General features: G+C 36.5%; 4 protein-coding genes and 1 non-coding gene across 5 annotated transcripts; 1 reads left to right on the top strand and 4 right to left on the bottom strand.

Moving 5' to 3' along the window:
- Positions 1-457: 457 nt before the first annotated feature.
- On the top strand, positions 458-1,888 carry KQ657_003482 (alpha-mannosyltransferase; the record flags this gene model as incomplete). The annotated part of the gene is made up of 1 exon (XM_043194202.1): positions 458-1,888. A coding segment is annotated over one exon (1,431 nt), but the record flags the coding sequence as incomplete, so codon positions are not given.
- A 2,787-nt stretch (positions 1,889-4,675) lies between these two features.
- KQ657_003481 (cytochrome P450) lies at positions 4,676-6,777 on the bottom strand (the record flags this gene model as incomplete). Its single annotated transcript, XM_043194201.1, has 2 exons — positions 4,676-4,692; positions 5,610-6,777. The coding sequence occupies 2 exons, from the start codon at positions 6,775-6,777 to the stop codon at positions 4,676-4,678; spliced, it is 1,185 nt and encodes a 394-aa protein (XP_043046986.1).
- A 1,304-nt stretch (positions 6,778-8,081) lies between these two features.
- Positions 8,082-9,827, bottom strand: CNT (Cntp; the record flags this gene model as incomplete). The annotated part of the gene is made up of 1 exon (XM_043194200.1): positions 8,082-9,827. The coding sequence occupies one exon, from the start codon at positions 9,825-9,827 to the stop codon at positions 8,082-8,084; it is 1,746 nt and encodes a 581-aa protein (XP_043046985.1).
- Positions 9,828-11,307: 1,480 nt separating this feature from the next.
- On the bottom strand, positions 11,308-13,883 carry KQ657_003479 (uncharacterized protein; the record flags this gene model as incomplete). The annotated part of the gene is made up of 3 exons (XM_043194199.1): positions 11,308-12,704; positions 12,765-12,770; positions 13,880-13,883. The coding sequence occupies 3 exons, from the start codon at positions 13,881-13,883 to the stop codon at positions 11,308-11,310; spliced, it is 1,407 nt and encodes a 468-aa protein (XP_043046984.1).
- Positions 13,884-13,941: 58 nt separating this feature from the next.
- Positions 13,942-14,030, bottom strand: KQ657_003478. The gene has a single exon. It is a non-coding gene; the product is annotated as a tRNA-Met (tRNA).
- Positions 14,031-14,710: the final 680 nt, after the last annotated feature.

Here is a 14,710-nt window from a genome sequence, read left to right as displayed (position 1 = left end):
ACACAAGAGCCCCGCACACCGAAACCCTAAAACACAAGAGCCCCGCACACCGAAACCCTAAAACACAAGAGCCCCGCACACCGAAACCCTAAAACACAAGAGCCCCGCACACCGAAACCCTAAAACACAAGAGCCCCGCACACCGAAACCCTAAAACAAACCCAAGAAAGGCTAAAAGCAATCAAGAACACCCATTGATAAAATCATAAATTGGAACGATCACATTTAGAAAGATTTTATAGGTAGAGACATGTTTGGTTCAACTTTTCTTAAAAATAGTTGAATAGCCACAGAAAATCTATAGAATTGAAGCATAGTGAGGCGTACACGCCAATTTTGCGAACGAGAGTATGATTAAAGTTTTCAAGGGTTGAGAACGAAGATATAGGATACAAAGATCACAAATATAAATGACGAGATCCCAATCATTGTGGAGATGATTTTGTTAACACTGAAGAGGGTGAAAGTCATTGCTGCTGCCACAGCATTCTTATTTATTGGATTGGTAGGAATACTTCATTACAATGACTACACTTTACCTCTTTCCTTAGTGGATAGTATGCAATTCGATACCAGTACTGAAGATTCTTTATTGCTAAATGATGTGCCTTTCTTTAAAGATAAGCCTTCTTTTCATTTACTATGGTCGCGGGTATTTGGTCTGATGTATGTCTATGGACCTCGATTTGATAATGTTGATGAAGCTATAAAGTATACTGGGAAGAAGACTAAAGGTCAATCAAAAAGCGAATTACTTTCCAGGGCTGATATCTCGCCATCAACCATTGACGAGCTACATAATAAGCATAAAGCATTTGTGGATGATTTACTCCAAATTAAACCAACATATGGTTACAAGAAAGGAACCACAGGTGTGGTGATGATTGGTGGTGGAAGGTATTCCTGGCTAAGTTATCTTTCACTTTTATCCCTTCGAGAAACTGGGTGTACCTTACCAGTTGAGGTGATTATTCCAAAATACTCCGACTATGAAAAAGAGATGGAATTTTGCTATACAATTTTGCCTCACCACAATGCAAAATGTGTTGTGGTTCTGGAAGTGTTGGGACCTCTGGTGATGATGAAAAATGAATTTCACTCATATCAATACAAGGGTTTGGCTCTCTTGGTGACGTCATTCCAAAATGTATTAATGTTAGATTCTGATAATATGATGGTTCGAAATCCTGAATCTATTTTTAGTTCTGAGCTATTCAAAAAGTATGGTCTTATAACTTGGCCAGATTATTGGAAGAGAACAATTTCTCCCGAGTTTTATAAAATTGCTCTGCTCAAGGTTGATGAGAACAAACGCGTTAGATTTCTGAGATTCCCATTAGCACTAGATCATAATACCGAAACAGAAGCAAATGTTAACCCTGATGAAATAGAAAATATTCCTTATGCTGAATTTGATGGTGCTATCCCCAATTTATCCACTGAATCAGGCCAATTATTTGTTAATAAAGATATCCATTGGCATACTATTTTATTGCTGATGTATTACAATATTCATGGCCCAAAATTATACTATCGATTATTTAGTTTAGGAGCTCAAGGAGAAGGTGACAAAGAAACATTTACAGCGGCTGCTTCAGTATTGGGTAAAAAATACTACCAAGTTTATACACCTGTTGCGACTTTGGGATACAGCGAAGCAAAGGGTAAATTTCAGGGTGTTGGAATGATTCAGAAGGATCCATTACAAGATTACGAGGCTTTCCAAACCTATATTTCTGGTCCGATAAAATCTGGAGAAATGGGGAAACTACTGATTCCGGAGCAGATAGAACAATTGAAGGAGATTGAAAAAAGCATTTTGGAGAAAAGAGCGGTAGTCCTTGGACTTTGCATTGCAATTTCCCCAAGCTTGATCCAATTGATTTAACGTCAAAGGAAGATATATTTGATAAGGACGAGAATCATATGCGGTATAGACTCTATGGAAATCACAAAGCGAAAAATACAAAGGGCGAAAGTTTTGATTTTGAATTACATCAATGGCTGACTATGGAACGGATTGTTTGCCGGCAAAAATTTCGCTTCCCATACTTGGATAAGTTTAAGGGTGACATATGTGTTTTTTTGCGTAAGCAGGTAGAATTCTTGGAAAAGAACCCAATTGGTTAAATGGATATCTACATAAGTTTAGTTCAACTAAGAGTTACAGGTAACCCAAGAATTCAAAACTTATAAAATCTAAGAGACAAAAGACGTTGACGTTTAACTAAAATATACTCGACTATTTGAGTTGTATAATTGGGTATACTTGCAGGAATTTGACCAATATTGCTTTAAATATTTTGTGTGAAGAATGAATACAAAAATTCAGTCCGTTTAACAAACAAGATAAGTCGCATCTAGTTTCCTTTTATGATCTCAATTCCTTCCTTTGCCTCAAAACTTTGACCAAGCTAAAAGACAAAAGACTTGAGATTCTATTGGCTTTGGTTACCTTTGTTGCCTCAGAAATAATATAATAGTTGGCCAGATTTAGAACACATGTGTTAAACTGAATGGAAATTCCTAAGAAAAATAATAAGGTACATGTGAAATGTGGTTGAAAACTACTAACACGTAGTGAGGTTAAAAAAAGGTTGCCATCAATGATGAAAACGTCGCTGTTCAAAAGGTGTACAATTACTATGCAATTTATTAAAAGAAGTGAACCACAAGGACTTTTCTAGGTCAAGGGAATAGCTTATTCGAAAAGAGGAATGCGGCGCATAAAGTTTGCAGATCTTCCAGAGCTTCTAGAAAGTGATTCGTTTAATCTTTACCTCGTATCTTATGCTCGGGTAAATCAACTTCTAAGCAACTAAAGAATTAATAATTTTCATCTTTGTTACAGCTATTAGGCTCCAGTTAAAAAGCAAGTGATTTTATATACCTAAAGCACTCTGATTTCACTTCTCTACTCCATTACGAACACTTATAAGATGGTCGCCAAAAGTCGCATTTTGATCCATTTTGGCCATCTTAGTGCATTTTTGATTTCAAATGTATAATTGCTTACTCAGGAGTCGACCTGTGGGAACAAATGCGAAAAGTATTAGATATGATCCCTAATAGGATAGCCTTATCCTTGGAGAGACCTTTGCTAGTTTTTTAGCTCATCTAACAAGATCTTCCATCTCACTATTGAACAAAATGACTTTTGCATTATTTGTTTGCGCACAGAGCTTCAAATGAACAAAGTCATAAGCTATATTTTACAGTAATTCTTGAGTGATCAAATTTGAATAAATAACGCCCCAGAAGAGATACACAAATTATTATTCTTATTTTATGCATGGACAATTCTCAATAAATTTGGAGAGTGAAGCTTGACTACAAAATTGCTTGACTTGTGAAATTAAATTTCAGGACATAATGGCTTTATTCGGGGTTGTACAATAAAAAATTTGTAAAATGTTATGGCAAACTTTTCAAAATTATCAAAATTATTAGTATCCATCGTGTTTCTTCAATTGGAAGGTTTGGATTTCGTTTAATCTATACCTCCTGACTATTCTCTCTTACCAATCTTCTTTTTGGTTCTAGCTGTTTGAGAAAAGCTCAGAATGAATTTTAAAACTTTGAACTTAATTCATGTAGAATATGAACCGACATACCATATGCTCCATCATTTCAAAAATCTAGTCAAATTTTAATACACTTTGAACATCTTCGCAAAAATATAAACTAAGGAGTAAAGTCTAACTCAGTTGCTAATGTTGTATATATGATTTATAGCTTGTATATGAGTGAGCGAAAGTCTATTAAGAGTTCTTCGTTTAATGTGTCGTTTTCACCAACAAGGTATGCAGCATTTGGCAGATCTTCTGAGAAAAGGGCTCTATTTGTGGAATTCCACTTATTAATTCGACCTTTCCTACCAGAAATGTTTGGTTATAGAGAGCTTGCACAAAGGAAACAAAAAACTATATTACCTTGGACATTTATTCTATTTATACCCATATGAGCGTCCACTTACACCTTGTAAGTCGTAATCATAGTTGGAAAATTTGAACAAAATCCTATTTCAGTATATTTGGATCCAGAAAAAGCATAGTAAAGTCCTTCTGTGGCTGCAAAATGCAATACAAAAGAAATGGCGTCTAAATACTTAACTCTATCAAAATGTTGATGATTTGATTTCATGAATTTTCAAAACCTTCCAGTTAGAGGAGTAGATTTCTAACAAATTAAAAAAAAACCCACAAAAATAAGGTGATAAGCTAGTTCTCGAACACTCCTAATCCTTAATTCTCATATTTCCTACCATTAATCGCTAAAATCAAGGACAATCCTCAATACTTCAAAGTCACTATATATCTACATCGTTCACTATCTATGACCCCTTCCAATGTAACCATTCATTCTTCCCCTCCCATCCATACCTAAAGGCGTTACTCTAAAAACAGCGTACCATTGTTACGCTAGTATAATATGATATAATATTAGTTTTAATTTGAAATACGATTGCGATATACTTTTTACAACGATGAGCATCGCAATCAAGAATCTTTGAAGTACTGCAAACAATCAATTGTAATATAATCTTATTGTTTGCTTCTAGTTTTCTACAATGCTATAACTTTTTGATGGTTGCAATCTGATATGAACCAAGAGATAAAGCATACAGAAGGCAACTCTGTTCTTTCTTTGACGCTAAGGTGCGAACAGAATTTTTTCAGGCAACCTTAACAACTACATTGTCGTAGTATTTATAATATTCATTTGAATTTAAAGGATCTCACTTCTATTATGCCTTATAGGAAAACTTTCGTTTCAATGTGTGCGGAATGTGGCTGCAAAATTTCGCAATCTCAAACTTGGCATCGTAAGGAACAGCATCAAAATGACGTCATGAACATTGATAACATTCGAAAACCATGCAAATAGCTATCCTTGGTTATAATGGATTCATGGTAACCATAGATCACGGTGTAAATATTTCTAATCAAGGCTACAGAAAAATGTTGGGTTTGTGAGGTTTGTCATTTACCACAAGGTTACGTTGAGGGTAATCTGTTTATCTAGTGATTTACTTCCACAAATAGTTCGAACATACAGAGCACTGTAATAGAATATACTACGGCAAAATGCAACTAAAAACTACCTCAGATTGAAGATATGACATCAGCAGAATCCTTTACTGGAGCTTTTATTTAAAATTGTTGCCTTTCTTGAACAAGCTTTTATAAGAGAGAGATTACTGTGTTTTATAAAAATTTTCGAGGACACTGATTTGAAAATATGGAAACAAGATTTGCTAAGGTGAAATAATCGAAGAAACTGAGATAAGTCGTAAAATTATTCGGCACTTTTGTTACAAAGGAAATATATAACTGTGGTAAAGCGTTAAACATTTCTCTATAGAACAACTTACCAGAAGCAGTTATGTCATACAGTATTTTAAAAGTTTCACTTTGAGTTAACGGCCACTTCGCCCAATATGCTCTGTTGAAATGTCTAATCTTCTTTAGAAGAATCCTGTGTTCTCAAATTCAAGTTTTATACCTCAAGACTGACATTATTGTGATCCTTCACGAACATTGTCAAGTGGTGCATTGTAACCGGAGGGTAGTGATCCTCAAAACTTCTAAGTTTTGAGAATGTCATACATAATCTCGCAATAACATAACTTGCTTCAGTTAAAGCAAATTGCTGACCCAAACAAATTCTAGGACCACCATTGAAAGGTAAGTAATTCCATCCTATGTTCTTTACATTTGAATCAAACCATCTTTCAGGGACAAAATCTTCCGCATTTTCACCATAAACGTCTTTGTTTCTATGCATAGAATAAACATTGTAGGCCACCATTGATCCCTTTGGTAAAAATATTGGTGAAGATTCATCTTCTCCACCACCTCTTGGTAGGGTCGTGTCACGAATTGGGACCCTAAAATTCTTTGGAACAGATGGATACAAACGAAGAGTTTCATTGATTACTGCCTTCAAATATTCACATTTTTTCAAACTTTCAAAAGATAATGCAGAAACATTCGAAGTATCATTAGTATCACATCCAAAATTATCGACAATTTCCTTCCTTAGCTTAGACCATATGTGAGGTTTCTTTGCTAATTCATAAAATACAAAAGATAACAACCCCGCTGTGGTATCTCTTCCTGCAAGCAAAATATTAATACTCTGGTCCCTTAGCATTTTAGGATCTCTGGTTTGCTTTGCTAACTCATACAAAAAGACATACTTAGATGATGAATTTTTATCAAGTTCGTCAGGATCCATTTTTAAGACCTTGTCCACATAATGATCCGCAAACTTGTGAACAACTTCATTACATCTTTTGTATTCTTTACTATTCCAGAAGATACACATCCATTGCATTAATATTCTGGTGTTAGTATATAACTGACTTGCATTGAAGCATTTTGCAAAATCAGTTCCATTGACAATTTGTTCCCCTCCTGATTCCGCTATTGATTCATCACGGAGAGAGCCACAAGTGCCGCCAAACAAAAACTCTGTAGCACTGTCAATGGTAAACTTGAAGAATAAATCTTGAATATCAAACGGCGAACCATCAGAGTGCTTAAGAATGTGCCTCTTCATCATTTGAAAATGAGGCTCCAACATTTCTACGTGACCAACTTGCTCCCTGGCAAATTGAGGTCTCAATATTGTTCTCGAATGCTTCCAGCCTTCACCATCTAAACTGAAAATCCCATCACCAAGTAATGGTTCAACCATTTCATGACGACCTAAAATAAAATCATTAAACTGAGTACTCAACATAGCTTTGATGTTCTCCGGATCTTTAGTCATATATAGCTTATTGAATAATATCCTGAGCCTTAATGTATCTTTTCCATCTTCAAACAATTGGGAAAGGAATCTCATCAGATCACCAAGCTTCTTTTGCTTCTGGAGCCTGAAGAAGAAAGAAATCCCAAAGGGGCCCACTTTCTTATTGTAAACTTGTTTGCAATTCCAAGATCTTGCAAGAAGATAATGCTTAATCTGGTATGCGAACCAGTAGGCAAAAAAGGCACCTATAATAATCCAAATCATAGTAAAAGATGGTGTAATTCAATTGCCTAGTGTGAGAGGAACCGTTATGTTGCAAACCTTAAATATTAAAGATATCACATGTGGATGGAGCTACCGAAATGTGGGGAAGATAAAAATATACTACACTAAAATAAGAAGTCCGCAATCTGGTAGGGATATGGAGGGGAAACGCAAACTGGCTACGAGATTGTATAATTTATTCTAAAAGCTGGTGTCCTGGTCCCCCCCTCGCAGGTTATGATCCAAAAGGGGTACAGGGCTATAATTGTCCACATGATTTTCCTTCGAACACATAAACAATAAGCAACACTGATAAGATAATACAAATGTTTAGGAAGTATACAATGAAAAAGGGTCACACTCATTTCTTCCTTGAACGCTTTTGGAAGAAAGTCAAATCATGAGCAACCATACTGGAAACAAAAATAGACTTCGTGGTAATGAATCATGTTTGTAGTGCGGAGATAATGACGTTTCAGGTATGCCTTCAGATCTCTTACCGTTCTTTAAACTGTCATATACACCTAGAGTTTATATACGAGAAGGAAACACATATCATAAAAATAAACCATGAGCTGGGCTTAACATAAGACACAAATAGACAGACACTTTGAAAACCAAGAGACTTACTCAAACAAAAAGAAGATCAAGAAACTGCAGTACATGCCTCATCTATTTGTGCATTTTCGAATCTTTTTGTCTTGAGGTATTATTTTCAACAAGCATCCGCTTTTGCACATATGCAATGCTATAAACTTCTTTCGCTTTCAAAAACTAGCGTTAGAGTTCCAATGGGGCTAACGATGCAGAAACAGAGGGCTTGATTCAGGTTTTCTCCTATAAGTGCAAACTTTGAGTTTGAAAACACAAATCCTGAAAATTCTTGAAATTCACCATGGGTTCCGATTGGTAAGGTACCTGATAGGTTGCGCATAATTTAGCTGCTAGAGATGAAACATCTGCTAATAAAATGATACTAGGTAAGTCCCTGAAGTGGGACACGATATGAAGTTAAAATTCTAATAGTACAATAAAAAAAATATCATAAACATCCTCTCTTAATTCTTGCTGAACATACTCAAATCATGAGCAACCATCCCAGCAATGCACGCAGACATCATTGTGGCCATAAAGCCAGTAAGTAATGCGGAAATGCAATTTTCAGCAACATCTTTTGTTCTCTTACCCTTCGTTAAAGTGTTGAATACACCCAAAGTGATACCAACCGAACCGAAATTTGCAAACCCACATAAAGCATAAGTGGCAATCAAAACACCTCTGTCAGATAAATTAGCATATCTGTCATCAGACTTCAACATACTGTAAGCAACATACTCATTTTGAACAAACTTAGTCGCAATTAACTTGGAGATCTTCCAAATTTCTTCCCTTGGAGGACCCAAAAAGAATGTTAATGGGTAAAACAAGTAAGAGAATAACAATTCCAATGTCAAACTTGGAATGTTCAAAAAGCTACCCCACCAAGTCAAAATAGCATTGATCAAGTAGACCAAACCAATAATACACAAACATTGGGTCATCATAGACTTTGCAATTTCCAAACCTAAGGTAGCACCTTTAGAAAATTCTTGCAAAACATTTTCTGACACTTCTTCATTTTCATCTTTAGGTGGGAACTCGACGGTTTTAGCGGTTAAAGGCTCCTCTGTTTCAGGATACCTTAACTTTGAAGTACAAACGGAAGCAGGGATAGACATGACACAAGAAGAAACTAAAGCTTGTGCATTCAAACCCAAACCAATGTAACCAACCAAGACGGAACCGGAAATGGTAGCGAACCCAGCAGTCATGATTTGATGTAATTCAGCCTTTGTCAAGTATGGTAAGAAATCTTTAATCAAAATAGCAGATTCACCCATACCAATGAAAGGAGATGCAGCTGTAGTAATTGATTCAGCACCAGAAATTCCTAAAGCCCAGAAGAAGAATTTGGCAAACTTAATGATAGCCCATTGAATGGCACCATAATAAGAAACGATATGAACAACGGCCACAAAGAAAATCACAGCTGGCAATACACCAAAGAAGAACATACCCAAGTTGGCAACTTTCAGATTCGTTAAGAAGGCCACACCATCCTTTGCCCTAGACAACAATTGTCTAGCCAAATCGGAAATGAACTTGAAGATGTCGTAACCGGCTTTAGTTCTCAACACAAACAAAGCAATGATATATTGAAGTAATACAGCAACTAAGATTGTTCTCCATTGAATCTTAGACTTGTGTTTGGAAGATAAGAACATTAGGAATATGAAAAAGAACAATCCTGCAAACGAAACTACTCTATCCTTTCTCTTTGAGTAAGAGGTTTCAGATGGAATGAAAACTCCTAAGGCAATAGCACCCACAACCACAACCACACCCGCACTAATCTTAAGAAGATCAGATTTAAGAAGCTTATTTTTCACAATGTCAGTTGCTTTACTCCAGATAGCGAATACGTACCGCATGATAACAGGTAAGATTTTCCAATGCCATGTTATTAATCTGACCATGATCATCCCGTAAATTACGGTTGGAATCAACCATTTGTGTCTTTGTTTATCCTGAATAACAATTGCTAACCACCAGCCTGTGAAGAGCATCCCAATTAATATATGAATAATCAATCTGGAGTGTGGGACTTTGCTTTTCAACTTTGCCTTCCATCCAGCTTGAGTAGAAGTATTATCGTCGGAGTATTCTTGAGAAACTTCATTTGCCTCCAAGTCGACTTGATCGTTGGACTTAACGTCTAAGATAGGATTGACCTTCTTCTCTTCTTCGTTTATCAGACGAGCCATCTTGTAAAAAAGTTGGATGGAAACAAAGAAACAAAATGGCTATCAGTTGCAAAAAAAAATCAACTAAGAAAAATCAATCTTAAGGAATCATGATAGTTTTATACAAAGGCTTTTGGTCCTGAATTTCAGTTCCAAGATAATTAAGCTTACATTTGATTACCTACAAAACAAACCAGGATATTGTAGAGAAGATGAAGAGATAAAGGGAACTGCATGATAAGGAAACAATAATCAGCCATGAGCTGAGCTTAGCATGCATTTAAAGTAGAGTGACTTAGAAAAAGCAATTTGTGTAAATCTACGCCTAAACGAGAATAAAGTTTGAGTCAAGATACGGCTTTCTATACCTTATCAATACATATGGTTCCTTTCTGGATCTTTATATTGTACGGATTTATTTTTAAGGGCCCCGGTTTTTCTCCTTCCTTGACGTGCGAATATAAGTTCCGATGAATACGGATTAATCATTATATTGGAGTTTTTCCAATTCATATTTACGCGAAGCATACAGATGATGACGGAATGTAGCCATGTTGAGGGATGGATGGTTAACAACTTCTACTTTCAAACTAAAATTCCTCCGGATCTTAAATGGAAAGTATTCTGCATCTGGAAAACTTTCTGCGAAGCGATGGAACGGCGCTACTAAGTGTTCACTCTAGAATTTCTGACGTCAAAAGGCAAACATTATTTAACTTCGAACGGCACGATAATTCAATTACATGCAGTATCGGTTTTACATGAAATCGCATTAAAGTACCATGTATTTTCTAATTGTATCGGATGACCACTCATTTCGCTCAACTCTACCTGACACCCACGTACCACATATCCAAATGCTTCTATACCGTTTATTAACTACTGGAACCACCAATAAAGAAATCTGGTAACACCTATGAAAGAATTTTTGACTATCTGCATATAACAGAGGATGCGAAGGCTTCGGGGAGAATGCCGAGCTTTCTTTCGGAAATATGCTAGAAAATGCCCCTTGACGGTTGTAGGGGTAATACCGAGAATTTAGAAGCATTAGTACTGAAAAGTAAATTCTCATCATTCCCCACTTGCCAATGATGTCACTGTCATAGACCAAACTTTTCTAGATGCCGTGCACGGGAAGAACCAAAGGCTTCAACTTGAAGAAATAGCGGAGAACTTGAAGAGTGCTTAACTCCTATACAACATGGTCAACTAGAAAAAATAAGGCGCTTTAAAACATAGTGCTAGTGATAGGATTATCCTAATTGTAGATTATATTGTATTAACGGCACCAAACTTCGTTTGAGAGCCAAGAATATTCAACTATGATATTTCATAGATAAGAACCGTCTACCCCTTTATCATTATGGAGTTGCGTCGGCATCTCCTTCCTTCAGGGGAGACGTGTGTCGTACTATCATAACTATGCACATACTTTTAATCTATTAACGGGGTTTAGGTGTAGTATAATGTACAACTATTAGGTATTAATTTTTGTAACTCATATTTCGTAGTGAGCTTTCTTGTCAATGCTGCCATAATCATCAGTTTGTTCCACAACTTCATGGACTTGTTCTTCGCGTTCTGGCTTATCTAAAGCAGTGAATGGCTTACCAGTTACGCGAGACACAATATAGTGATAAAGTATTCTGGTTCCTGCACTGGCCATAGTTAAGAGTATACCTCCAAATGGTGCAATGACAAAGGCACCAAAGGCACCCCAATCTTTTGGATTATAGATACCGTTCCAAATCAACAATAAACGACCACCATCACGAGCATTGCCATAATAGATACATCCAAAGATGAAAACGGCGAACAATGCTCCTAAACCTCCAAACATGACATCGAATCCAATCAAGTACCAGAAATAAGTATCACTCAATCCAAGGAAAATAGCTGGAATGAGTGCTGCAGAAACCAAGTCAGCAATCAAATAAATTTGCAAAATGGAGTTTGCAACCTTCAATGCAAGAACAACAATTGGTACCATCAAAATGATAACCCCAATTCTAATCCAATTGATGTGCAATTTATTACGGAAAACATCATTTGAAATTGTGGAAATCATACCGGATTGCAATGAGTCAAAGGTACACACAGACCAAGCAATGGCCATTATAAGAACAATAACATTGATCCATTTGGGCATCTTGGCCAATAAAATGAAAAAGGCATTATAAGAGTCTGCATCACCAACAGTCAAATCTCCAGTCCACACTGCAATAAACCCAGCAGAACCTACTAAAGTACAGATAGCAAAAGTGACGAATGCAGCGATAGAGGTACCAATGACTAAATCCTTATCGGTTTTAGCTGCGAAAGCTCTCAACCAGAAACCTGAAAGGAACGCATCATTAGTCCAGATGGCCACATTTAAAATATAAAGCAATTGCCAACCTAACTTGTTAGCTTTCAAAAGACCACTTGGTCCGATCATAGATTTATCAATGTGGATGTATGAACCCATACCCAGGAAACAGATAATCACCATGATTAAGACAAACATAGCTTGAAAATTGTCAGTGATGAAAGAAACTTGGAACCCACCCATTGCTGTGTAAATGGTAGTGACTACACACTCAACAATAACAGCTGCAGTAGTGTTCAAGCCTGTCATGGTTGCAATGATACCAGAAATGGCTGTCAATTCACCTAACATGAACAAGAACATGGTGAAACAAGTGAAGAATGAAAGGTATAAACAAGTGACAGGACCAAATCTTTGTCTGACCCATTCTGTTAAGATAAAACCTTCAGGACACTTCTTTCTTATGATGGGACCAAAGTAAGCGAACAACAAGATGGGAATAGCCCCAGCAAGTGTGTACACTAACAAAGGATGAAGACCCAAGTTTCCAATAGAGGTATACGTTGTGAGAACACCACATCCCATGGCTAATATATGTTAGTAGCGGTACACTTTATAGTAAATCAGTGTTTTTAATGACCAAGTACTGGTGACTGGCAATACTTTATAGATTAGTAATAGTTGCTGTGATCATCGATCGTAAGGACAGGGCACAAATGGAGCTAAAATGAATTCAAACAAAACAACTTTAACTTGAAAGAGTCCATTTCTCTGATAACAGAAACCAATAAGAATCTGTATCTTCAAATTTTACTTGGTTCCTCTGACAATTTGAACTAATCCTAACACAAGCATTAACTTGATCTAGTATTGATGGTGTAATCTCAGCTATGCACCTACGGAATCATTCAAATCCCGTAAGACATGGCACCCATTAGTCAAAATTTGTCTTGATCATATATATAAACCTCTAGATAAAAATCTAGTAATAATAATAATATTTTTATTATTATTATAACATACCTGATGCGATGAAGTTAAGGGCCAATGGAATTCCTCTTTGAGTACCATTGTTGGACAAAAAGTTCTCCTCCGACTTAGTGAACTTCCATGCCAATGCTATCCCCGATAAAAGGAGGAAGGCATACGTGGAATATATGATACCGTTATATTGAGGGTCGGTAAGCATGACTATATTGTTTGATGGGATATTGAAAAGTAGATTAACTTTTTTTGTCACAAGAGCGAACCCTCATCCTTTTTATACCCCCACCGCATCGCAGAAGATTTAATAAATGTCATTTTAGCCTCTTCTTCTGATTTTGTTACCTGAAATGCGGCCTTTCATGAGGTATGATGATCATTATAAAATAATTATAATATTATTAATACCAATTGCATCTCTGCTCATTTTGTAGTAGCAATTTGGTGTGTTTGTGGCATATGCTTTAAGGGATCGTTGAAGTGCGATATTAAGACAATAATTACCTAATGATTCAAAGGGCTTAATTGAATATCTACTGTGTAGGAATAAGTTTATGCGTATAGGAGTGACACTCTAATCGCATGTACGGCTGATGATGGGCCCCATTATAACCATTCAAACCGATCTATATTTATGTTAAGATTAATACTATGCTCCTATGCTCTTGTTGAATGTATCTACCCACCATACCCGACTGTGTACCTACTGGCTTGTTCTTACAGAATCTTTTATTTTGAAGTTTGCATACTTCCCTAATAAGGAGGTTCATTATAACACACATAATTATTGGTCCACTTTTGTGTTCTCTTTAAAAAAAAAAGAAAAAAGAAAAAGAAACGTGCTCCACGGCAGGTTCGAACTGTCGACCTTCAGATTGCACAACTGATTAGCTATGAGACTGACGCTCTGCCAACTGAGCTAGTGAAGCCAATTTCTGAAGTTCTATTCCTGTAGAAGAACTTAAGATGAGTTAAACACGGCTTCTACTCTCTATAGACTTAGGAACTGTGGATCCCTTCGGGACACATCAAAGGTAAACGTTAGTCCACTACGGGCTAATTAGGTTCTCTTCCGGGTTTGAGAAGCTCCCACAAGGACTCTTCCTACGTGGGTAAGGTGAACTCCTAATTACAGGACATTATATGGTTCCAACGTGAGTGAAGCACAATGGTATATTGTGTGAAATAGACGATTGGCGGGCCGCATCTCAGCTAAGAGTATATCAGGATTGCTTCATTTAGAGCACTCCATAGTACCATTTATATAAGCGGCTTTCCCACAAACACATGGTATCTTTCCAAATGATAACCTTTTTGTCAATTGACTTCTCTGTAACTTAACCATTCACTATTAACTCTCTTAATGTTCTCAGTACTAAGAGAAAATTATTGACATTCTAGCATCATAGAGTAGTTGAACTCAGAAGCAATATCTAGCTCCTCATTAAATTCATCAAGTTTCCCGTAATTGTCTGACTTGGTATTGGTATACTGATGATTGATGATTGCTTAGTCATGTGACTGACTAATAAAACAAAATTGCATACTTCACGATTTACTTCACATAAGTTCCGTAAAGACATTTGGAACGAAAACCTAAGACTAATTA

The sequence above is a fragment of the Scheffersomyces spartinae genome (assembly GCF_019049425.1).
Source record: "Scheffersomyces spartinae strain ARV_011 chromosome Unknown scaffold_30, whole genome shotgun sequence".
NCBI classification, from domain to species: domain Eukaryota; kingdom Fungi; phylum Ascomycota; class Pichiomycetes; order Serinales; family Debaryomycetaceae; genus Lizanozyma; species Lizanozyma spartinae.
Note: the sequence above shows the minus strand (reverse complement) of the source record. Positions and strands in the feature narration are given on the sequence as shown.